Source organism: Bacillus rossius, chromosome 3 (genome assembly GCF_032445375.1).
Source record: "Bacillus rossius redtenbacheri isolate Brsri chromosome 3, Brsri_v3, whole genome shotgun sequence".
NCBI lineage: Eukaryota > Metazoa > Arthropoda > Insecta > Phasmatodea > Bacillidae > Bacillus > Bacillus rossius.
This window is the reverse complement of record NC_086332.1, coordinates 16,351,292-16,377,966: the sequence shown is the minus strand read 5'-3', so window position 1 is coordinate 16,377,966 and position 26,675 is coordinate 16,351,292. Positions and strand designations below refer to the sequence as shown.

General features: G+C 40.3%; 1 protein-coding gene across 1 annotated transcript; it reads left to right on the top strand.

Moving 5' to 3' along the window:
- The first annotated feature begins 1,779 nt into the window (after window positions 1–1,779).
- LOC134530279 (uncharacterized) lies at window positions 1,780–26,430 on the top strand. The gene is made up of 3 exons (XM_063364986.1): window positions 1,780–1,914; window positions 22,255–22,382; window positions 23,605–26,430. The coding sequence occupies exons 2-3, from the start codon at window positions 22,287–22,289 to the stop codon at window positions 23,836–23,838; spliced, it is 330 nt and encodes a 109-aa protein (XP_063221056.1). The 5' UTR covers window positions 1,780–1,914; window positions 22,255–22,286; the 3' UTR covers window positions 23,839–26,430.
- The last annotated feature ends 245 nt before the right edge of the window (window positions 26,431–26,675 follow it).

Here is a 26,675-nt window from a genome sequence, read left to right as displayed (position 1 = left end):
CCTCCCTCCCTTTTGTTCCTAACACCATTCTATTCCTAACACCAAATATATTTTATTTTTTTTACTACACAGGTTGGAACGCAGATGGCTAATCAACTAGCGGCTCATGATAACCAGACTGAGAACGAGATAACTGAGTGAACAAACCCACATTTAGTTCAGCGAAGAGCTGCACTTGAGATTAGTGCTGGAAAATATTTAAATGGATTGAAGAAAAAACAGTTACTTGTATTCGGCCAACCTACATGAAGACACATGCAAGCAAGGTAATGAAATTGTCACTGATAAAAAGCAATTTCATTGGAAAAAATAAAGGCTATCATCCTATCTGAGCTGAAAATCTTCTGTTTCAAAGAATTTATCATGCCCACTTTCATGAATTGTAATTAATCTACATTTCCCAGGTGACAAAACATTTATCTTGGTAAGATACCCTGAAACTCGACACTTCCAAGAAATCTGACAGCAAAGCTGGAAAGTGGCAGAAGTATCAGTCAGTGCCTTACACATGGGGCCGCAATCAAAGCACTTCAAGTGATAGATTTTTTTTTCCTAGCCTGACTCAATCCAAGTGTAGTGTTTTGGAAAAGAGCCCGGTTGGAGGAGATTATAGGCGCATCTCAGGCCGAAGCCTACATGCCGTATCATGGAGTGTATCAACCATGCAGGAAGGCTAGCATGCATTGTGTGCTTTAGTTGGGGACTTGCGTGGCAGCGATCGACACCTTGACTAACTCCACTATCTTAACTCTGGACTGTTGGGTCCAGGTAAACCCCGCCAAGAACCCTAGGGGGCGCGGAAGACTGCCATACTGGCGACGTTTTCTATACGCTACTTCGAGAGCAAAGCAGTTGTACTCATTCCATAGAGTGCATAAATAAATCTGGCAGAATTCCGTCTCGTTATGGCAGTTTTCAGTTGTGGTACTTTTCCGCCTTTTTCGAAGAGGCCAGGCGGAATTCTGTAATTATGATAGTTTTCCATTATGGCAGTCTTCCGCCGCCCCGAACCCTGGGCACAGACATGCCGGGCGCAGAAGGGCACGAAGCAAGCAGGTAAATTCAGGGCACAGAGGATGGTCCGCAGGAATATTTGGGCTGGACGGGAAGGTTTCTACCGTGCGTACTGCGAGAGCTTGGACATGATTGTCCTCTTTAATTTTTTTTGGACGGTCTCAGGTCACTGCAACCAACAGTTGCGTTGCAGTAAAAACAGCCGTGGTGTTGTGCAACACACATTAATACTAAGCATATGCTGGTTGCTGCACTGAAATCGTTAAAAGTTTTGCCTGGCTCTAGTCAATGGTATTTACACGCCAATCACCCGTAAACTTTCTGCTCAGTTATGTGCGAAATTAGACTTCATTTTTTTTTACCTGTGAAGTACAAAAAAAAATGCACGCATATTTAGTGTGTCTACCCCTATTTTCAAAATGGCGGCATATGTTAAACGTTACAATGTGATGAATACGCGTGTATTTTTTTATAGAAATTAACTGAAGATAGTCAGTCAACTTTATAAAATAACGATATGAACATACGTTTGAGAATTATTATGTTGATAAAACTAGATAGTTATTTCATTTTCAAAAATATATTTATAATTGCTTCCAAGGCAATATTGAGCCTTCCTGCGTGCGCCACTGATTCCCGTGGCTCCTGCGCTGCAAATCCCGAAGGACAGGGAGGGGCTTAACGAGATTGCGAGGCCTGACGCACGGGCGCCTCCCGATGTTGCGCAACGGCGCGGGTTGGCAGCACTGTCGCCCGGGGTGAGGGGAGTGGGGTGAAGCAGGGAGGGGAGGACGCAACCTTCCCCACCGTCCAGCCGAGTGCGCCCGCAGGCCGCAGCCAGGGAGGGAGCCCGCCGACCGCTGGCCGCCGCAACCTCCAAGATAACATCGCGGGCTCCAGGTAAGTACTTGTGTGTCGGGGCAGGCCCTGGTTCAAGGTCACCCATTATCTGCGCCCCTTTGACGGTCATTTCATTCCTCCCTGGGCGACGGCCCTACCAGACGTTAACGTAAAACCGCGTTGAGTTGCTACATTTTCACTCCTCACCGATGCAACCTGCGGTTCTTCTCTCTAGTTTCAAAAGTTAAAACAATTTTTTTTTTTAATGCTGCAACTTTATTTGTTTTTTGGATGTCGCCGGGAAGTTCACGCCTATCTAACTGTGTTACATGCGACATTTACCGCTGCGCTTTTTATTATGTTCGCGTGTGTTCGTGCGAAACAGAAATGGTTTGCCCCCTAGTGTGGTTCGCTCCCGTGTTGGCGAGAGCTCTGTTCCGCGAGCCCACGTACCTGTCGTCGGAGCGGTCGGCGCGCGTGGGGGCGGCTGTATCGATCTGAGGGTCGTGGCGCCGGGCGACCGGCGAGTCCAGCCAGGCGGTCGCGAGTCCCCGCGTCGCGCCGTCCTTGCTTCCATCGCGTGGTCTCCGTCTGTCTGCACTTTCATGCTGCAACTTTTATTACTGCATTACAACCACATAGTTCAGAAAATAATTTCCTGTTTAGTTATTTTTTTGTATACAAATTTATGATTTCTGAACCAAAAATTAAACTGGAATTTAAAAAAAAAAAAAAACTGAGGAAAGAATAAAATATGCTACTTTTTTTTAAAAAAAAAAGTATAATTTAAATTATCGGGGGCTTGCCAAAGATTAAAAATTGGTTGTCTGTTAAGTCAGTTTACGGTCGATAGTTTAACGTGACAACGTCATAACAAAACATTGATGAAATTATTTCATACTTTTATGAATAAAATTGAATCATTTTTATTGAATTATCACTATTTTGTATGGATACAAAGAAGGAGTGAAATGAAATCTAAAATTTAATTGATAAATTTACTTTTATTTGCACTCATTAATTCAAATATGTTTATTACTTTAACGAACAGATTATTTTAACTATAACTTTTATGCATGTTTGCTATTTAACTTCTTCCAATCTGTGTTATTCTATTACGGATAGGACGATGATAGGAAAAGTAGGAAACGAATGGGAGTGTTTCAAGTTTAATGTGCCTCGAAAAAGTCAAATCGATGGTTGTTCCAATCGAGTGGAAGAGAGATAGATGCGGCGCAAGCGTACAATGAGCGTAACGGGACAATGTGCGTAACGAGACAATGAGTCATCCTTTTTCGTGCGTGCAGCTGGCGTTCATCGATTTATTAGACGTTGTTACGTCAAAAAATAAATACCAACAGACGTTCAACATAAGAAAAAGACACCAACAATTTAATTTTCTTAAATTGTTATAAGTTCCGAAAAATACTTGGGCGTCAGCTATGACGCTTTTTGAAGATAATAAATTGTTAAATAGTAATCCCTTTTTTTTTGTAGTAACATCGTGAGATGATTTCTCACACTTTTATGGTATGAGAAAGAAGTAGTTGGAAATAGGGGGGTTCAAGCACAGGCGGAGGAGCCAGGAGCCGGCCGCCATCTTGGATGACGTCATCGGTGGCCATCTTGGATGACATCATCATGACCTTTGACCTTGACCTTTGACCTTGACCTTTGACCTTTGACCTTTCTAATCTATGCTAATCTATGCCAATCTATGCCAATCTACGCTAATCTATGCCAATCTATGCTAATCTATGCCAATCTATGCCAATCCGTATGCTAATCTATGCTAATCTGTATGCCAATCCATCCGCCATTTTGTATTTCTAGAAATTTCCACCAACTTCGAATCGTGACGTCACCGTTGCACTTTGTGTCACGGACGCCATCTTGGATTTGAATTTTTTTTTCGAACTTTGAAATTCGATGTAAACATCAACCGCCATCTTGTTTTCGTCTGCTGGTGGCCGCCATCTTGTTTCGTCTGCTGGAGGCAGCCATCTTGCGACATCATATAGTTCTGTTGGTCGCCACCAGATAGCAGCAGGGATTATTTTATTTTTTTTCTTTAACTAAAATAATTTCAGTGCCGAGGCTGGGATTCGATCCATGGGACGTGAAAACGTCCAGGATGTCGTGGTTACGAGGCGGACACCTTGACCACTAGACCACGAGACCAATTGGGATATGGTGGAATAAATAATCTATATATGCCACGTACTGACGTCAAGTTTTATGATAAAAGGGGGGAGGGTGTCTTTGCCTTCCCAAATGCATGAAATTCAAATTATTATTATACCATCGCCATCTTTAATTCCAGCACAGACTACCAGATGGCGCCAAATTCAAATATTAGTTAGGGAGTCGGCAGGCAGGTATCGCATGCCGCCATCTTGGTTCTCAAGTTGGCTGGTAGATGTCGCTAGTTCGCGCGCCAAATTCAAAAATTAGTTGCCAGAGACACCGCCATCTTGGTTCTCAAGTTGGCTGGTAGATGTCGCTAGTATCGCGCGCCAAATTCAAAAATTAGTTGCCAGAGGCGCCGCCATCTTGGTTCTCAAGTTGGCTGGTAGATGTCGCTAGTATCGCGCGCCAAATTCAAAAATTAGTTGCCAGATGCGCCGCCATCTTGGTTCTCAAGTTGGCTGGTAGATGGCGCCACCGTCGCCATATTTTAGTTCATACAATCGATACCAGATGATGCCACCATCGCCATCTTTAGTTCCTAGTGTTGCTACCAGAGTGTGCCACCGTCGCCATCTTTAATTCTTAAAGTTACCGCCGGAGCGCGCCACCGTCGCCATCTTTAATTCTTAAAGATACTGCCGGATGGCGCCAAGTGTTATGCAATGTGTAACCAGTCGAGATAAGTTTGGAACCTGTAGCTATATTATTATTATTATTTATTAATGTATGTTTATTAAATATGATAGAGTATTTATAAAATATTGGTGTTGTGTAGAGACTCTCTCTTCTTCTCGTAGTGGCGGAAGACATCTCGAAGGTAGTGTTAGAATTTATGTATTAAAGCAATCACTCTAGCTGAGGAGACTAATAACTTATAGTTACAATTCAATAATAGCGGCAATTAAATGTTTTGAAATTAAAGCAAACAACGTAAATGTTAAACACATATTTATTTAAATGTTATTACAAACAGCAAGGGGTAAGAACAATCCTTGATTTAAAAGAAGTAAATAACGAGTAATAAAATCACATAATATTCACACACTACACATCATAGTGACAAAGGCAACATTAACTCGAGACCCAATACCTAAATATTAAGCATAACTACAAGTTACATAGAGTATAATAAACTCTGAAATACATATTAAAGAGAAAATTGATATAAATAACATTATACTTTGCTCAATAGTTCCAGAAGTAATGAACGTACAGCTACACGAGCAATTTCAACAGTTCTTTCATCACTAGTGTTTTCTGTGGAACATACTTGAGTGGTGTCTTCACTGATCGGACCTAGATGACTGAGATCTCGGGTTCGACTCTTGCGAGATGTAGGAAGGCGAAGCCGACGCCGGCGTTTAGGCTGGACTGCTACTGATGTAGTAGGTGCTGGCGATGTAGCACCCATCTGGGTACAGGCAGTTGATGTCTGTACTGGCGAAGTCTGGCCACATGCAGATGCTGGTGGTGACCGAATAGCTGGTAGGTTGAATGCATGTGCGAAAACCTCTTCAGGTGTTGCAGGGAGAACTGTATCGTCTCTCATCATATTCACACTACAATGTCCATAGCCCAGGCAGTTGATAACTTCTAGAGGTGTATCTTGAGGTCCTGGGTTTAAAACCTGTTTCACGTGAAACACAGCGTCACATCTCTCCGAAAAATGTTTTAAAACCCCGTCGATAGACTCACTGTAATCAACAGTACCTAGACCGGGCGTTACACTGGAGTATTTCTTGTTCGGTTGAAAGTTAGACATCTTGGTTAACTACTTCTGCTGTAGGTCCTTACACCACCACAGTTTCAGCTCGACTGCCATCGCACGAGGCGAGGGTCGTATTTAAAAATATATGTATCACTTGGATAAATATGTCTGTTATGCAATTCCATAGAGTAGAGCATTTATTAGAACAGTCCATTGTTAAAAATTATTTTCAGTTGTATACTATACTCTATGAGATGTTAATTGCTGATTCACTTACGTTTATAAAGTTAGACGTCAGAATGCTCCTAGCATGAGATGCGATGTCCGTGCTGGTCTCCCCACAATTGATGGAGGTGACGGTCTCTCTTTGATTGATGTAGGAGGTGATTGACGAGATGCAATTGGCAGTGGTTCGACAGCATCGTTACTAACGATGATTGGTGGTAACATTGGTTCACGAGCAGGTTGAATTGTAGGTACATCTCTAAAAACTTGACGTGATGACTCTATTGGTGAACGATCAAGCTCAGGGGATCGTCCCCACGGCTCTTCACGTGACCACCGTCGCCCAAGTTGTCTGCAGTACTCGATTTCAAACCAATTGTGTAGAAATGTTTCCTCATCCTCTGCTTCACTTGGTATGTCCTCTAAGGGTATGGTCCTAATACATTCACACGTATTCCGCCACAAGCTGTTGAAATCATTGTCATGGCGTGAAGACATAATAACAACCGCACGAACCTTCAAATTGCTTCTTAGCTTACAAATTTAACTGAAGGGTGTGAAGCGGTAGAGTCTACACAGTAGAAAGCTGCAGGATGTGTACCAATGATGGTTAACGTAGGTGGTGTTGTGAATAAACCCGTCACACTGTTCCTTCCAACTAATAACTGCCTCCGGATCGGTGTTGCGTCGCAACTCGCACCTTACTGAGGAATAGTCTGGTTCCGAGCTTATAGTTTCAGTCGCTGATGCAGCCTTAAGCGCTTCTAATGTTGTAGGGAATGTACTGTCAGGTCTTAGATAATGAACGACACAATCTACCTTGTTGCAGGATGTCACGATGATGTCCGGAGTGAATGTTGCAGAGAAATAATGTCATTTTTTGCCAGTACTCACGATAACTGATGTGTGAAGCTGTGCTAGCTCTGCAAGGCTGATGCTAGTTCTACAGGTATGACTGCAAGGCTGCAGTGCTGATGTTGTCTCTAGGATGCTGAATGTCAGACTGGTTGTAACAACCTTTGGTGTCGTAGTACACACAAATTTATAATTCGTCTTCATCACTATCCCCCAAGCCACTATCCGTTCCTTCATCCACATCTTCGTTCGCCTCTTGCGCTTTCTTTGCGGCCTCGATGCAGGTCATAACAGCCTGATATAAATAGGTAATAAATTCCTCTTCCTCAGGGAACTCAGCGAGAATGTTGAGGGTGGAGGATGTAAGGTGGTAATGTATATTATTAAAGTCCATACCTATGTACCGACGTACTACCTCCATTACAAATTCCCGAACATCGTCCATCGTAACACTGTTTAAATTATAATCGCAAACACTCTCCGCGTAAACACTGGTGGAAGCCATGATGATAGGAGCGTGGTTAGAAGCAGACTACCACGTTAGCATGGAGATGTCGTCAGAGCCCCCCACACCACTGGGTGGCAGTTACGGTGACTCCAGAACTCGCTCGAAATATCCTGCACAACACATTCCAAAAACATGATGTAGCCTATGGTTGACGGCACAAACACCCTGAGTGGCTCTGTGTGTTTCCTCCTGCCCGAACACGCGCTGCTGTGAAAGCCTCTTCCCAAGCACAGACGTCACTCCCGCAGCAGACAAAACAGGCGTATGCTACAGGAGCTAGAACAATTGAATAACCAAATATATTTAGACTACCCAACTACATAAATGACATGTGATAATTCCTGTGCGATAATCGTACTTTAAATGTTGTAATGTATGTATAAACATTAATCATTCCGAAGTACTTGAAAAAAAAAAAATGTAAGTGAGGTGTTATTCACCTTTAGCGCTTCTCGATTTCTGTATCTGCTACCCACGAATTAAATTGAGACGGGAAACCCCACCATTTCACAAAAGACCGGCCGTTTCTTCGTTTGAGAACTTTCTCCACCAAATATGTGTCCGGATACATCGTAGGCTGGATCTCTTCAGCATAGAAGCCACCACGAATAGGCTTGTGGTCCAAGTCTTCGAGGTAGTAGGTCCTGGGTTCCGATTCACGAACGTGTGTCACACGGAAAAGTTCAGAACTCCAATTTGCCGTGAAACCTTTCTCAAAGACACCTTTCTGCTTGGAGATTCTCACAATGTCACCAACATTAGCTTTATGCTTACGTGTATCTTTCTTCTTCGTGTTGGTGAATACAGTCCCAAGTAGACGATCATCCTTTACATCTTTAGGCTTCATTTTCGTGGTAGAATGCACTGTGGAATTATATACACTTATAAGTTTCGACAAAAGATCCAACCAAAAACACCACAAAGTCTTTTACAAACATAATATTTATTACTCAATTTCTATCCTACTACAGAATCACTTGCGAAAGCCAGCAATCTTATAAACATTTAGCCCTGCATAGACGTGCAACGACTACTTCTTAGCTCCAAATGGCTCCAAATGCTCCAAACAGCCTTCAAATGCTCCAACAGCTCCAAAAAAAGGCTCCAAATGCTTGACAGCTCCAAATGGCTCCAAATGCTCCAAACGGCTCCAAATGCTCCAAATGCCTCCAAATGGCTCCAAATGGCTCCAAACGCTCCAAATGTCTCCAAAAGGCTCCAAATGCTCCAAACGGCATTCAAATGCTCCAACAGCTCCAAAAAAAGGCTCCAAATGCTTGACAGCTCCAAATGGCTCCAAATGCTCCAAACGGCTCCAAATGCTCCAAATGCTTCCAAATGGCTCCAACAGCTCCAAAAGGCTCCAAATGCTTCAAAAGGCTCCAATTGTTCCAAGAGCTCCATCTTCAATTGGTTCCAACTGATTCCAATTACTTTTCTTATCGAACTTGGCATGATTACTAACATGTCTTTATTAGTATACATTTTGACTGGCAGTGGTAACGTATTTTGCACCTTTAAGTTATAAGTTTTATTTAGAAATCAGATTTCGATAAATGGTAGATACCATTTGGAAAAAAAATATATTAATTTATCTTCAAGTTTATACACATACATTTAATTTAAGCCATTATTGTATGTAGCCAGCTTCCCTCAGTTCTTTGAGTATGAAGGATATTTCTTTAATGTTCGAATAGTTTCCTGCACAAAGCGATCCATGTAGTAGTCGTAGCCTGTCAACCAATATGTTAGGATCTTCCCATGAGGTATAATCAAACTCTTCTGCTGCGTTCATCATCCTTGCATGTTTATAATAAATATTATCTCTGGTGTCTATCGTTTTAACACCAACCTCAAGGTCACTTTCGTCATCGTGCCAGTGATTATCACAAGCTTGATCAGGATAATTTATTTTATTACGACGTTTCCATCGTTTTGGTCTCAAACCACCATCACAGTCTTCACTCTTGCATGCTTTTGGTGCTTCAGCACAATACTCAATCATGTCAGCCTTAGATGTGTCAGCACAGTCTTCGTTCACGCCAGCTTCTGATGTGTCACCACAGTCTTCAATCATGTCAGCACCACAAACTTGATCAGGATAATTTATTTTATTACGTCGTTTCCATCGTTTTGGTCTCAGACCGCCATCACAGTCTTCGATATTACCTGCTTTAGGTGCTTCAGTACAGTACTCAATCATGTCAGCCTCAGATGTGTCACCACATTCTTCAATCATGCACGCTTCAGATGATTCATCAAAGTCTTCGACCTTGTAAGCTTCAGATGGTTCTCCATCTTTCTCATTTTCATGGAGACGACTAGATATTGGAGTAAATATATTTTCATTTATAATGTGGTTACAACTACCTTCGTTTGTTTTAAATTTTAAATTATTATCTTCATCTAGATCAGTAATTTTAGCATTAGCTTTTTCGCCTTCGTTCCTCTTCCGCGATGTTGTAGCCCAGTCTTCGTTATCTTTATTCATCTTAATTGTACAGGTCTTGTAATGTCTATCCAAGTAATATCTTCTACCAAAGGATTTCTGACACTGACTGCAATGAAACGGTTTTTGACTAGGACCCAAATTACACTCGCTTCTCTCATGTCGTTTAGCATTCTTTCTCAAGGTAAACACCTTGCTACAGTATCTACAGTGATGACGTATTGATACAGCGTCAGATCCTAAATCGGAATTCATATTAGTTACCGAGACTAATGCCAGATGCAAACTAAGAGTTTTAAATTAGATATATTACTTAAATAGAATTTTTTAATTATTTCATCAGCGAGAATTAATTTATCTCATTCAAAGGTACGTGTTGCAAGTAGTTCTGCTTTTCAACAACAGATGACACCACGTATTGCTTGCAGGTAAATAATATTTCTTTATTTCATGCGGGATGCAGGATTCTCACTAACGATCGCAATAGAGGGATGACATCGCTAGACTCCAAGGAGAAGGTAGTTTGTTCTCCCAGTTAGTGTTTCTCAGATTTCTCAGGGTATATATTATTATTTGACTGAATAATGATTTTTTTTAAATTCCACCTAATAAAAATAAAATAGAAGCACTCAGAGAAAACCATCAGGGATGATGTCGTTTATAAACATCATAAATTACCATTTTTTTTTTAATATTCCAAATTTAATCCTGCTTAAGCAAAGAGTTCACAAGCGGGCTTGTGAACTCTTTGCATAAGCAACATGAGAGTTCTAGCACAAGCGGGCTTGTGAACTCTTTGCTTAAGCAACATGAGAGTTCTAGCACAAGCGGGCTTGTGAACTCTTTGCTTAAGCAACATGAGAGTTCTAGCACAAGCGGGCTTGTGAACTCTTTGCTTAAGCAACATGAGAGTTCTAGCACAAGCGGGCTTGTGAACTCTTTGCTTAAGCAACATGAGAGTTCTAGCACAAGCGGGCTTGTGAACTCTTTGCTTAAGCAACATGAGAGTTCTAGCACAAGCGGGCTTGTGAACTCTTTGCTTAAGCAACATGAGAGTTCTAGCACAAGCGGGCTTGTGAACTCTTTGCTTAAGCAACATGAGAGTTCTAGCACAAGCGGGCTTGTGAACTCTTTGCTTAAGCAACATGAGAGTTCTAGCACAAGCGGGCTTGTGAACTCTTTGCTTAAGCAACATGAGAGTTCTAGCACAAGCGGGCTTGTGAACTCTTTGCTTAAGCAGGATTAAATTTGGAATATTAAAAAAAAATGGTAATTTATGATGTTTATAAACGACATCATCCCTGATGGTTTTCTCTGAGTGCTTCTATTTTATTTTTATTAGGTGGAATTTAAAAAAAAATCATTATTCAGTCAAATAATAATATATACCCTGAGAAATCTGAGAAACACTAACTGGGAGAACAAACTACCTTCTCCTTGGAGTCTAGCGATGTCATCCCTCTATTGCGATCGTTAGTGAGAATCCTGCATCCCGCATGAAATAAAGAAATATTATTTACCTGCAAGCAATACGTGGTGTCATCTGTTGTTGAAAAGCAGAACTACTTGCAACAAGTACCTTTGAATGAGATAAATTAATTCTCGCTGATGAAATAATTAAAAAATTCTATTTAAGTAATATATCTAATTTAAAACTCTTAGTTTGCATCTGGCATTAGTCTCGGTAACTAATATGAATTCCGATTTAGGATCTGACGCTGTATCAATACGTCATCACTGTAGATACTGTAGCAAGGTGTTTACCTTGAGAAAGAATGCTAAACGACATGAGAGAAGCGAGTGTAATTTGGGTCCTAGTCAAAAACCGTTTCATTGCAGTCAGTGTCAGAAATCCTTTGGTAGAAGATATTACTTGGATAGACATTACAAGACCTGTACAATTAAGATGAATAAAGATAACGAAGACTGGGCTACAACATCGCGGAAGAGGAACGAAGGCGAAAAAGCTAATGCTAAAATTACTGATCTAGATGAAGATAATAATTTAAAATTTAAAACAAACGAAGGTAGTTGTAACCACATTATAAATGAAAATATATTTACTCCAATATCTAGTCGTCTCCATGAAAATGAGAAAGATGGAGAACCATCTGAAGCTTACAAGGTCGAAGACTTTGATGAATCATCTGAAGCGTGCATGATTGAAGAATGTGGTGACACATCTGAGGCTGACATGATTGAGTACTGTACTGAAGCACCTAAAGCAGGTAATATCGAAGACTGTGATGGCGGTCTGAGACCAAAACGATGGAAACGACGTAATAAAATAAATTATCCTGATCAAGTTTGTGGTGCTGACATGATTGAAGACTGTGGTGACACATCAGAAGCTGGCGTGAACGAAGACTGTGCTGACACATCTAAGGCTGACATGATTGAGTATTGTGCTGAAGCACCAAAAGCATGCAAGAGTGAAGACTGTGATGGTGGTTTGAGACCAAAACGATGGAAACGTCGTAATAAAATAAATTATCCTGATCAAGCTTGTGATAATCACTGGCACGATGACGAAAGTGACCTTGAGGTTGGTGTTAAAACGATAGACACCAGAGATAATATTTATTATAAACATGCAAGGATGATGAACGCAGCAGAAGAGTTTGATTATACCTCATGGGAAGATCCTAACATATTGGTTGACAGGCTACGACTACTACATGGATCGCTTTGTGCAGGAAACTATTCGAACATTAAAGAAATATCCTTCATACTCAAAGAACTGAGGGAAGCTGGCTACATACAATAATGGCTTAAATTAAATGTATGTGTATAAACTTGAAGATAAATTAATATATTTTTTTTCCAAATGGTATCTACCATTTATCGAAATCTGATTTCTAAATAAAACTTATAACTTAAAGGTGCAAAATACGTTACCACTGCCAGTCAAAATGTATACTAATAAAGACATGTTAGTAATCATGCCAAGTTCGATAAGAAAAGTAATTGGAATCAGTTGGAACCAATTGAAGATGGAGCTCTTGGAACAATTGGAGCCTTTTGAAGCATTTGGAGCCTTTTGGAGCTGTTGGAGCCATTTGGAAGCATTTGGAGCATTTGGAGCCGTTTGGAGCATTTGGAGCCATTTGGAGCTGTCAAGCATTTGGAGCCTTTTTTTGGAGCTGTTGGAGCATTTGAATGCCGTTTGGAGCATTTGGAGCCTTTTGGAGACATTTGGAGCGTTTGGAGCCATTTGGAGCCATTTGGAGGCATTTGGAGCATTTGGAGCCGTTTGGAGCATTTGGAGCCATTTGGAGCTGTCAAGCATTTGGAGCCTTTTTTTGGAGCTGTTGGAGCATTTGAAGGCTGTTTGGAGCATTTGGAGCCATTTGGAGCTAAGAAGTAGTCGTTGCACGTCTATGCAGGGCTAAATGTTTATAAGATTGCTGGCTTTCGCAAGTGATTCTGTAGTAGGATAGAAATTGAGTAATAAATATTATGTTTGTAAAAGACTTTGAGGTGTTTTTGGTTGGATCTTTTGTCGAAACTTATAAGTGTATATAATTCCACAGTGCATTCTACCACGAAAATGAAGCCTAAAGATGTAAAGGATGATCGTCTACTTGGGACTGTATTCACCAACACGAAGAAGAAAGATACACGTAAGCATAAAGCTAATGTTGGTGACATTGTGAGAATCTCCAAGCAGAAAGGTGTCTTTGAGAAAGGTTTCACGGCAAATTGGAGTTCTGAACTTTTCCGTGTGACACACGTTCGTGAATCGGAACCCAGGACCTACTACCTCGAAGACTTGGACCACAAGCCTATTCGTGGTGGCTTCTATGCTGAAGAGATCCAGCCTACGATGTATCCGGACACATATTTGGTGGAGAAAGTTCTCAAACGAAGAAACGGCCGGTCTTTTGTGAAATGGTGGGGTTTCCCGTCTCAATTTAATTCGTGGGTAGCAGATACAGAAATCGAGAAGCGCTAAAGGTGAATAACACCTCACTTACATTTTTTTTTTTTTTCAAGTACTTCGGAATGATTAATGTTTATACATACATTACAACATTTAAAGTACGATTATCGCACAGGAATTATCACATGTCATTTATGTAGTTGGGTAGTCTAAATATATTTGGTTATTCAATTGTTCTAGCTCCTGTAGCATACGCCTGTTTTGTCTGCTGCGGGAGTGACGTCTGTGCTTGGGAAGAGGCTTTCACAGCAGCGCGTGTTCGGGCAGGAGGAAACACACAGAGCCACTCAGGGTGTTTGTGCCGTCAACCATAGGCTACATCATGTTTTTGGAATGTGTTGTGCAGGATATTTCGAGCGAGTTCTGGAGTCACCGTAACTGCCACCCAGTGGTGTGGGGGGCTCTGACGACATCTCCATGCTAACGTGGTAGTCTGCTTCTAACCACGCTCCTATCATCATGGCTTCCACCAGTGTTTACGCGGAGAGTGTTTGCGATTATAATTTAAACAGTGTTACGATGGACGATGTTCGGGAATTTGTAATGGAGGTAGTACGTCGGTACATAGGTATGGACTTTAATAATATACATTACCACCTTACATCCTCCACCCTCAACATTCTCGCTGAGTTCCCTGAGGAAGAGGAATTTATTACCTATTTATATCAGGCTGTTATGACCTGCATCGAGGCCGCAAAGAAAGCGCAAGAGGCGAACGAAGATGTGGATGAAGGAACGGATAGTGGCTTGGGGGATAGTGATGAAGACGAATTATAAATTTGTGTGTACTACGACACCAAAGGTTGTTACAACCAGTCTGACATTCAGCATCCTAGAGACAACATCAGCACTGCAGCCTTGCAGTCATACCTGTAGAACTAGCATCAGCCTTGCAGAGCTAGCACAGCTTCACACATCAGTTATCGTGAGTACTGGCAAAAAATGACATTATTTCTCTGCAACATTCACTCCGGACATCATCGTGACATCCTGCAACAAGGTAGATTGTGTCGTTCATTATCTAAGACCTGACAGTACATTCCCTACAACATTAGAAGCGCTTAAGGCTGCATCAGCGACTGAAACTATAAGCTCGGAACCAGACTATTCCTCAGTAAGGTGCGAGTTGCGACGCAACACCGATCCGGAGGCAGTTATTAGTTGGAAGGAACAGTGTGACGGGTTTATTCACAACACCACCTACGTTAACCATCATTGGTACACATCCTGCAGCTTTCTACTGTGTAGACTCTACCGCTTCACACCCTTCAGTTAAATTTGTAAGCTAAGAAGCAATTTGAAGGTTCGTGCGGTTGTTATTATGTCTTCATGCCATGACAATGATTTCAACAGCTTGTGGCGGAATACGTGTGAATGTATTAGGACCATACCCTTAGAGGACATACCAAGTGAAGCAGAGGATGAGGAAACATTTCTACACAATTGGTTTGAAATCGAGTACTGTAGACAACTTGGGCGACGGTGGTCACGTGAAGAGCCGTGGGGACGATCCCCTGAGCTTGATCGTTCACCAATAGAGTCATCACGTCAAGTTTTTAGAGATGTACCTACAATTCAACCTGCTCGTGAACCAATGTTACCACCAATCATCGTTAGTAACGATGCTGTCGAACCACTGCCAATTGCATCTCGTCAATCACCTCCTACATCAATCAAAGAGAGACCGTCACCTCCATCAATTGTGGGGAGACCAGCACGGACATCGCATCTCATGCTAGGAGCATTCTGACGTCTAACTTTATAAACGTAAGTGAATCAGCAATTAACATCTCATAGAGTATAGTATACAACTGAAAATAATTTTTAACAATGGACTGTTCTAATAAATGCTCTACTCTATGGAATTGCATAACAGACATATTTATCCAAGTGATACATATATTTTTAAATACGACCCTCGCCTCGTGCGATGGCAGTCGAGCTGAAACTGTGGTGGTGTAAGGACCTACAGCAGAAGTAGTTAACCAAGATGTCTAACTTTCAACCGAACAAGAAATACTCCAGTGTAACGCCCGGTCTAGGTACTGTTGATTACAGTGAGTCTATCGACGGGGTTTTAAAACATTTTTCGGAGAGATGTGACGCTGTGTTTCACGTGAAACAGGTTTTAAACCCAGGACCTCAAGATACACCTCTAGAAGTTATCAACTGCCTGGGCTATGGACATTGTAGTGTGAATATGATGAGAGACGATACAGTTCTCCCTGCAACACCTGAAGAGGTTTTCGCACATGCATTCAACCTACCAGCTATTCGGTCACCACCAGCATCTGCATGTGGCCAGACTTCGCCAGTACAGACATCAACTGCCTGTACCCAGATGGGTGCTACATCGCCAGCACCTACTACATCAGTAGCAGTCCAGCCTAAACGCCGGCGTCAGCTTCGCCTTCCTACATCTCGCAAGAGTCGAACCCGAGATCTCAGTCATCTAGGTCCGATCAGTGAAGACACCACTCAAGTATGTTCCACAGAAAACACTAGTGATGAAAGAACTGTTGAAATTGCTCGTGTAGCTGTACGTTCATTACTTCTGGAACTATTGAGCAAAGTATAATGTTATTTATATCAATTTTCTCTTTAATATGTATTTCAGAGTTTATTATACTCTATGTAACTTGTAGTTATGCTTAATATTTAGGTATTGGGTCTCGAGTTAATGTTGCCTTTGTCACTATGATGTGTAGTGTGTGAATATTATGTGATTTTATTACTCGTTATTTACTTCTTTTAAATCAAGGATTGTTCTTACCCCTTGCTGTTTGTAATAACATTTAAATAAATATGTGTTTAACATTTACGTTGTTTGCTTTAATTTCAAAACATTTAATTGCCGCTATTATTGAATTGTAACTATAAGTTATTAGTCTCCTCAGCTAGAGTGATTGCTTTAATACATAAATTCTAACACTACCTTCGAGATGTCTTCCGCCACTACGAGAAGAAGAGAGAGTCTCTACACAACACCAATATTTTATAAATACTCTATCATATTTAATAAACATACATTAATAAATAATAATAATAATATAGCTACAGGTTCCAAACTTATCTTGACTGGTTACACATTGCATAACACTTGGCGCCATCCGGCAGTATCTTTAAGAATTAAAGATGGCGACGGTGGCGCGCTCCGGCGGTAACTTTAAGAATTAAAGATGGCGACGGTGGCACACTCTGGTAGCAACACTAGGAACTAAAGATGGCGATGGTGGCATCATCTGGTATCGATTGTATGAACTAAAATATGGCGACGGTGGCGCCATCTACCAGCCAACTTGAGAACCAAGATGGCGGCGCATCTGGCAACTAATTTTTGAATTTGGCGCGCGATACTAGCGACATCTACCAGCCAACTTGAGAACCAAGATGGCGGCGCCTCTGGCAACTAATTTTTGAATTTGGCGCGCGATACTAGCGACATCTACCAGCCAACTTGAGAACCAAGATGGCGGTGTCTCTGGCAACTAATTTTTGAATTTGGCGCGCGAACTAGCGACATCTACCAGCCAACTTGAGAACCAAGATGGCGGCATGCGATACCTGCCTGCCGACTCCCTAACTAATATTTGAATTTGGCGCCATCTGGTAGTCTGTGCTGGAATTAAAGATGGCGATGGTATAATAATAATTTGAATTTCATGCATTTGGGAAGGCAAAGACACCCTCCCCCCTTTTATCATAAAACTTGACGTCAGTACGTGGCATATATAGATTATTTATTCCACCATATCCCAATTGGTCTCGTGGTCTAGTGGTCAAGGTGTCCGCCTCGTAACCACGACATCCTGGACGTTTTCACGTCCCATGGATCGAATCCCAGCCTCGGCACTGAAATTATTTTAGTTAAAGAAAAAAAATAAAATAATCCCTGCTGCTATCTGGTGGCGACCAACAGAACTATATGATGTCGCAAGATGGCTGCCTCCAGCAGACGAAACAAGATGGCGGCCACCAGCAGACGAAAACAAGATGGCGGCCACCAGCAGACGAAAACAAGATGGCGGTTGATGTTTACATCGAATTTCAAAGTTCGAAAAAAAAAATTCAAATCCAAGATGGCGTCCGTGACACAAAGTGCAACGGTGACGTCACGATTCGAAGTTGGTGGAAATTTCTAGAAATACAAAATGGCGGATGGATTGGCATACAGATTAGCATAGATTAGCATACGGATTGGCATAGATTGGCATAGATTAGCATAGATTGGCATAGATTAGCGTAGATTGGCATAGATTGGCATAGATTAGAAAGGTCAAAGGTCAAGGTCAAAGGTCAAAGGTCAAAGGTCAAGGTCAAAGGTCATGATGACGTCATCCAAGATGGCCACCGATGACGTCATCCAAGATGGCGGCCGGCTCCTGGCTCCTCCGCCTGTGCTTGAACCCCCTATTTCCAACTACTGAAAGAGCATAAGAAAATATTTTTCGTAGCACTAAAAATAAAATTATTTTAATTAATTTTTAAGAATACATACACTTAAGTAAACACCCACTAATGAAAATAAACCACGCAGCAGACACAACCTAGTGACAACTCTTGAAGTTCATTTTCTGCACCTAACTAGCTGATATAGAAATTACAACCAATTACTCCATTACCATCTAAGTTGTGCGGCTTGATCATAAATCCAGTGCTACGCAGATCAATAATCCCTCTAGCTGACTAAGGATGAAAAAACCACTAGAGCGCCATAGTAACCTGCCCTCCCGAATGAATCGAAGACACATCATGCTTTCGTAGCATAGAATGTGTGCATTGCACTCCTTATTATATTATTACATCCACGTCCGAATTTCGGGAGTCAGACTAAGGGGCTACGAACAGAGCCAACTAAATAAAATATGCTAAAAAGGTTCATATCCTAATGTACACTGGAGACTACGCAGAATTTCATTTCTGGAGGATGGGCGAAGGGGATATAACCATATTGCCTGCTGTCCTATTTTTCTTTCAATTTCGTTCCTTTTCTCGGTGGGAATGATACAATTTTTTTTAGGAAAGGAGAAGGAGGGGGGGTACATTCCTCCATCCCCGCTCTGGCGAACGTCCATGTACACTAAGAGTAGTGCAAGGTCAACTGCATTCCATTTCATCGCTAGGGTGTGAAGAAGACATCTGTGCTGCGCCTGAATGCAAGCAATACGCTGCGCAGTTATGTATCACATTCTGCCGCGAAATCGCAATTGGCACGAAAACCCTCCAGTGAATTTATGATTTTAATTTTTTGACCGGACTATTATTTTAATTTTTTTTTTTTTGTAAATTCAGCCGTAGAATACGAAGTGATTTTTGCAGAAGTAATTATATATGCGTTAAGAGAATTAATTTACGTATTTATTTACATGGTAAACAACAATGTAACAAATTGTGGTAAAGTTTGTATGAAGAAACTCCTTTTTACACGCTTTATATTAGCTTCACCTGTATGTTTGTTTGTATGTTTGTAACCGACCTCTTTGCACTCGATTTTGACCCACTTTAAACGGACAGATTTAATCTAAACTTCGTACACTTATCGAGGACCGGTAACAATACACTAATTTAATAAGTTTATCTCATTATCCTGATTAGGATCGACAGGATTAAATAATTTCCTCACCCAGCCTCTGTGTGAGAGCAAGTGAGACAACCGTGCAGTCGGCGCATGCGTACCGTCTACCTACTTTCCAGCTCGAGCACTCGGGGTATTAGTATTATTACACGCTTTATATTAGCTTCACCTGTTATGTTTGTAACCGACTCCTTTGGGTGCGATTTTGACCCACTTTAAACGGCCAGATTTCATTCAAACTTTGTAGATTTATCGAGGACCGATGACAATACACTAATTTGATAAGATTATTTACACGCTTTATATTAGCTTCACCTGTTATGTTTGTAACCGACTCCTTTGGGTGCGATTTTGACCCACTTTAAACGGCCAGATTTCATTCAAACTTTGTAGATTTATCGAGGACCGATGACAATACACTAATTTGATAAGATTATTTACACGCTTTATATTAGCTTCACCTGTTATGTTTGTAACCGACTCCTTTGGGTGCGATTATGACCCACTTTAAACGGCCAGATTTCATTCAAACTTTGTAGATTTATCGAGGACCGATGACAATACACTAATTTGATAAGATTATTCCATTATTCAATTTGCAAAAAACGTAAACTTTTAGAACGTAAACTTTTAGAACGTAAACTTTTAGAACTCCAAGCTTTACAGTAACAATTTATGTAATGATTTTGCTTGAAGAATCTAATTAATTTAATTATTTGATGATTTATTTAAAACAAGTCATAAATACACATATACTAATGTGATTGAATATATGAAGCACACATGTCGATGCATGAAAGATATGCTTACAGTAACAGGAACACAATTCCCGTTGCTTCTGTGTATGAGGCATGTAGGGCTATAATTGGGCATTACTGTAGTCCAAAAAGGTATTACAATAATCCTTACAAAATAATTTATAGTTAATTAATTTGCTATATATATTTTTTAAATCCTGGAAGAGAGGGTTTCGGACCCCATCGGCTAAGTAACTACTCTGTTGTGAACTGGTGGGAGACGATATTCGTGTCGTCTGTTACGTTGCCTGCATTCAGTGGCCTATTAGATGCTGACCTATTTGTTCTGTTACGAAGCAAGATGGCGCTTTGACGAAACTTGGGCTCACATTCGGGAAGACATTTTTCCAATACCGATATGGCAATCCTTATTTCGGTTTTCCGTAGTTTCCTAAAATCACCACACCAGACAAATTTTGGAACATCTTACCATAGACCACGGCAAATTCCTGCCTCAAATATCATAAAATTTTGTTGTTGAATAAGTAGTACGTCTCTAGAAAAAATTTGGTTGACGAGACGTACAGAAAAAACAAAAACAATAATAATAATAATAATAAATACAAAATAAATGTGCGTGAGTCTTTCAGTACTCGCCAGTGATGTGTAACATCTAAGCTCGGTAACCAGCAAATTCATGTGTTCTCATGATGCAAATACATTTATAAAAGGGAACTCGGACACGAAATTTAATGTAGAATTCTTTAAAATAATGCCGAGCGTGTTCAATAGTAGAGTCTCGCTAATCCGGACTTGTCCGGACCGGATCCTGTCCGGATCACCGAAAGTCCGGATTAACCGTAATCAACTTTAAAATGTATCAAAAACAAGTTTTATAGGCTAAAGGAAAATATTTATGCTTAAAAATGAACTGTGTTTTATTATAAAGTACTTAAGAAACATGTATGTAACTTATAAATAATACAATACCTACATTAAATTTACAATTAATTTACATTTAATTTTTCGTTGAGTTTGAGCGCGAACGCTTGTATTGTTAGGCCCGACAGCGGAACGACTTGTTCACGTTGTTGGCAAAAACCAAATGTACAAAGCCTCGTCTAAAGTTTCTTTTTTTGGTTTTTCAACGTCCTTACTCACCATTTTGGCCCAAAAATCTTCAATTTCTTTCCAATTTTTTTTCCAATCAGAAACTGTTTTCCCACTCCTAAATCTTACACGATTCTAGTTTATGATTCACCCGCATCAATACGAAATAATACTTGGTGTTTTTGCTCCATTGTTACAGTCACTTTCTTACATTTAGTAGCCATTACGTTGTTCTTAACAAGTGCACACAATACAACACTCGCACTGAATAAAAATAACTGTCACAAGCACCTATCACCAGCACGCGTAACCATCGACTGAAGGGAACAAAACAAAACAATTTGCAGGTATAGAGTGAGTCACTTCTTGGAAAACAGACGATGAGCGGAAAACTAGCGGTAAGACTCCCGGGCCCGGCAACTGAGAGCAAGAGGACCCTCTATTATAAATGTATTTTCTTATTATCCTTTGTCACAACATTATTATTATTATTTATTTAGATCCATCCGGATTAACCGAATGTCTGGACTAGCGGGGTCCAGATTAGCGAGACACTACTGCATAAGCAAATTGTGTTTTCAACCGCGTTTCTGAACGCACATCACACGTAAGTTTTCGCACCCAACGCTAGAATTCACTACGCAGCTACGTCGATTATCGAATCATTCGATTTACAGAGCGAAATTTAAAACTATATATAATGAAACGGCTCCGATAATAGCGAGGGGAGAAAATAGTGAAAGAATACTCAACCTCGGCCTTGCACCTGATCCGACAAGAAATTTTTAAATACTGCTCATCTTGTTAAAAACCATTAAACAGTTAACACTATAAAGTTTTCCTTCGGCTTTGTAAATTTTGATTCGCGCCATCCGCCACAGATGGCAGCACTGCGACTGCGACTGCGACTTTCGATCCATTCACGAAATTACTCCTACCAAATGTCACATACAGAGAGCTAAAATGTTACACATCAAAACAAGTCTAATAATTTTGTTGATGTATGCGACTGTTGTAAACACGAGTGGTACATGTGTGTAGCCAAGACATTGTCGGCGAGGCATAATCACACGTGTTACGTGTGCGCTTCTTTTCCTCAGATGATCCTAGCCAAGGGTCCGAGGAGGAAGCCATGAAGGACAATCCGCCGGCTTCCTCGCCTCAGCCGATCATTCGGCAGAGGAAAAAGCCGCACATGCTACCTCCCCTTGAGAACAGACGGAACTCGGTTAGTACTTCACACAGTGTTCACAACACACGGGTGTGAAGATTTCCACTCTTCACAACGCTCAGAATGAGATCTGGGGTGTCAACATAAAAAAAAAAGATTAGTTAGCAAAACAAAATTTCATGCTTCTTATATTGGTGTACATATTCTTAATTTTGGCTGACATGTATAAATATGAATCTTGAATCATGCTGCAAATATTTCACATAATTATCTTTACTCTTGAGAATTGCATACATTGCAGAAATGGAGAATACAGCCAACAGATCATTGTCCATAGCTTACATAAATCTTTTGGAAAAACACATAGGTACTACCCTTTTCTTAGTTCCTTTCAGATGTCACACAATCAGACTAAGCACTAAAAAAAATTAGAAATTATAACGTTGCAGTAAAGTGTGCGTTTTGTATGGGTCATGGTGAATAAGTTGCATGCATCCAATTATATCCTTAAACTTTTCTGGAAGTTACAGCCTTTGTCATTTCTGTAAGAGTCTAGCACATTTGCTAGCAGTGGTAAGTGGTAGCACCCTTCCCTGAACTATAATTCCTCGTAAGTTTCAAAGCTTTCTAATTTTACTGGGTTGATGGCTGTGAAATCTAAGACAAGGGATCATGTAGGGAAGCAAGCATCAGTGGTTTGATCCCTCCCTCTCCCCACCTATTTTTAATCCGGACTTAAAAAAACATACTAATTCATGAGCACTGAGTGGGTGCCTCCTCAAGCCTTTTTGTGTCAAACCGTGCTATGTTACCTGGTTTTACCAAGTGAACAAGACCATGGTTCTAATCAGGGCCGGTGCAAGGTAAATTGGCGCCCTAGGCGAAAAACCTTTATGACCCCCCCCCCCCAAAAAAAAATTCCTTGCCTCAAAATACATCACGTAAGACTAAGATTTTGTCAACAATCAGTAGTAAGCAGGCTTGTGATTCTATTTGTTTACTTTTTTACTTATTACAAATCATAACAGGTGACCATGGACTTTAAATAATACTTATATCAATATAAACAATCCAAAAAACTGTTACAAAAATCAATTTTCATCTAGTTTCAATAATAGTTAAACATATTATATGAGCTGTTATGTGTCGTGCTGCGCCGCCCCCAGCTACTTGGCGCCCTAGGCGGTTGCCTAGGTCGCCTGTATGGATGCGCCGGCCCTGGTTCTAATCCTGAAATCACTCCATCCCCTTGTACTCGGGGAGCGCGGGGTTGCGACAGGTGGACTGCCGCGCGGAGGTCGGCAGCCCCGTGCCCAAGTGGCGTCGTCCCAGCCTGGAGGAGCAGCTGATCCTGGAGGAGACTCCACCCGAGGGTCGCCCCGCCATCCGCCTGACGCGCTGCCCGGACCCCTCCTCGCCGCCGGGGGCGTCCGGGCCCCCGGCCAGCCTGGGCATCTCCGGCCGCTACGCCCCGCTCGAGCCCATCAAGCGTCGCGGCAGCAACACCACGTAGAGGTGCGGGGCGGGCCCCTTCCCCACGTGTTCGTCCCTCGCACAACTGGTCGTGTCTGTGTCGTGCCGGTGACGCTCGCTGCCACCTCTCCCCCTCTCCTGTCCCACATCAGGGTGCCGTGCGACTGGGAGGTAGCGCGGACGCGACAGTTGCTCTTGTCCTCGGTATCCTTCGAGTAACAAGAAGGGCAGTAAGAGCTTGCGTTTTATTTTGTTACAGAAAAACAAAAAACATTTCCTCTTCCTCCTACTCACCTTCTACTGCTACTTGCTTTGTTTAAAGAATTTTGCATTTATGTAATTTTTTTACTGTGGCAGACAGGTGACAGCTGAAGATGTAACATTGTGTTACATACCACTATTGCATTAGTGTAATGATACTATGCAGATAATGAATTGCCAAACATCTTGATAGGTCAGGTTTATGGTAAAAGTCTCCACACCCTTACCAAAACCTATTGTTTGGATGCAAGCATTGTTCTTTGGCAGCAAGTATGGACACTGTAATCACGTTCTGTTTAGGCGGTCATTGAAACACACGTAACATTTGCTTTCCCTTCATGATGTGACAACTCATAGCTGCCACTACTACTTTAAATAAGTACCTATTAAACTGATCAGTATTAGGTATATTATTTTCAACATACAAATATGTTCACAAACCCAGTGGGTCTTAGTTGTACATGGTTGCAATGCAGAAGTAAATTTGCATAGTATTTATCAAAAACATTCCAAATTTGCAGAAATATTATATTTTAACATTGGTAAAGTTAAAAAGAAATATTTTCTCTAACCACCAGTAAAATATTCTCACTAAAAATCGTGGGCATGAAGTAATTGCTGGAAAAGCCATGGAATCCTCATCAAAAAAAAAAAAAATAGGGAGGTAATTTTGTAGTCCTGAACTACTGATTTTATTTTCAAACCATTTAAATCATACTCAATATACAGAATTTATTTGCATTGGATGTACTTATAAATCACCATCATTTGGGACAGGAGGGGGTGAATGCATATCCTATACTCCGTATCTGTGATACCCATATTGGTAATCTACTATGTTCGTGACAAATTGTACCATTTGCAGATGACATTGCTGAGGCGTTGAGTTACAAATTGGGCATATAAAAAACCAGTTGTCTAGGTACATTAATCTTTGTTAGTTCATCCATCTCCATTTTCGAACTGATTTTGCATGACTTAAGATCTGAACATGGGCTCCAAATAAATCAATCTACCAGAAATTATAAACATGCAGAAACAAACATGTAAACCTTAAATACTAAATTATTTTGTCATGTAAATGAATTAAAACAATCTGTTGTGCACAGATGTTAAAGACATTTATCAGGGAAATGATAACTGTGCTTGCTTTACACAAGTCACATCAGGGGACAGCAAGGAGATCAAAATCCCTGCGGCCCAGGCACCAGGAAAGCTGGTTGAGTTTGGAAATTATTTTCGCTGCCTAAGTTTACTCTGATAGTAGAACTATAATTACAAATCTATTGTGACAGATGCAGATGGAATGCACAATTTTAAAATTTCATTTAGAAAATGCTTCTATTTCATGGCTTCACTGAACAATAATTCATTGTGTCATTTGATTCTGGCAAGCATAATTTTTCCATCACGTGTTAATATAAAAATAACACTAACTGCTAAAAAAAAACCTTCTTTTACAGACTTTAAATGCTTTGCATTGCAAGTGAAGGTTTTTTTTAAATTTAAACATGAAAAATTGCAAGAGAGTATGTAATACTTAGAATGCCACAGTAAAATTAATTTTTGTTGTGTAGCAATGTCTTTCTCATTATACGTAATAAGTATCCAAACAAATTTTCAAAATATTGATGTATAAACTTTGCCACCATCATGGCAAAACTGTTAAGTCACGTTTATGTGTCTATCTGTGTCTTAAATTAAGTACCTAAACTTATGAACATGATGTGCAATTTTGAGGAAAATAACTTTTACTTATTTATTGCTGAAAGATTACTTAGTTAAGCTTGTTGATGCAAAAATTTAAGTAATGGTTTCGTGAAGATAATATATATCAACAAATAACAGGGGCTTTTGAATGAGGTAGATATTTATATAACAGCATTAACTGCACAATGTACAAGCTTTTATAGTAATTAACTAAGCATCATTTGTGCCATACACATAAAGATTATTAAGATGGCAGTGCTGCACATGACAGATATGCTCATGTATTCATTGTAAAACTTTAGATTTAGAATAAATGATAAATTATGTTATCATAGAATCAGATTCCTCAAAAATAATCTGAGAAATGTCGGCTATTTAATGAAAATTGAATTGTTGAGAGTCTTATATTTTGTGAAGAATTTTTTAATAAGAATGTTGAAGAAGAAATTGAAGGATTTATTCATGCATGTACGCTAAGTACACTAGCACTGAATATTTTTAGGTAATATTTTATACCTTGTTTGGGCAGGCAAAGTTGAGATAGATAAGTTTTAATAAGTGCAAAATGTTTTACCTGCCACTATAACATTGTATTTTAATTGTATTTTGCAATTTGTTATTGTATTTAAAAACATATAAATAAAACATATCACTAAGACAATATATTTCTGTCTTTTTTTTCTGTAAATAAAACTGAAAATTACATTTCAAATTTTTTTTCCCCAATTTACTGATATGTAACTAGGAATTAAAAGAATTTTTTTTTATGGTGAGAATTTTCAGATTTTTTTTTTTTTTGGCATTACCACAGAATTGAATCAACTGATTACAGGGTTTGGTAACGTACTGTGTCAAATGCCACTATTTGGTTCTGAAAAGAGACGTGGCTTCAAAGCAAAACATTAA

Coding starts and splice junctions, on each gene's coding strand:
- LOC134530279 (XM_063364986.1), top strand. CDS start 22,287: ATGAAGGACAATCCGCCGGCTTCCTCGCCTCAGCCGATCATTCGGCAG. Junction 22,383..23,604: donor TTGAGAACAGACGGAACTCG/GTTAGTACTTCA, acceptor GGGTTGCGACAG/GTGGACTGCCGCGCGGAGGT.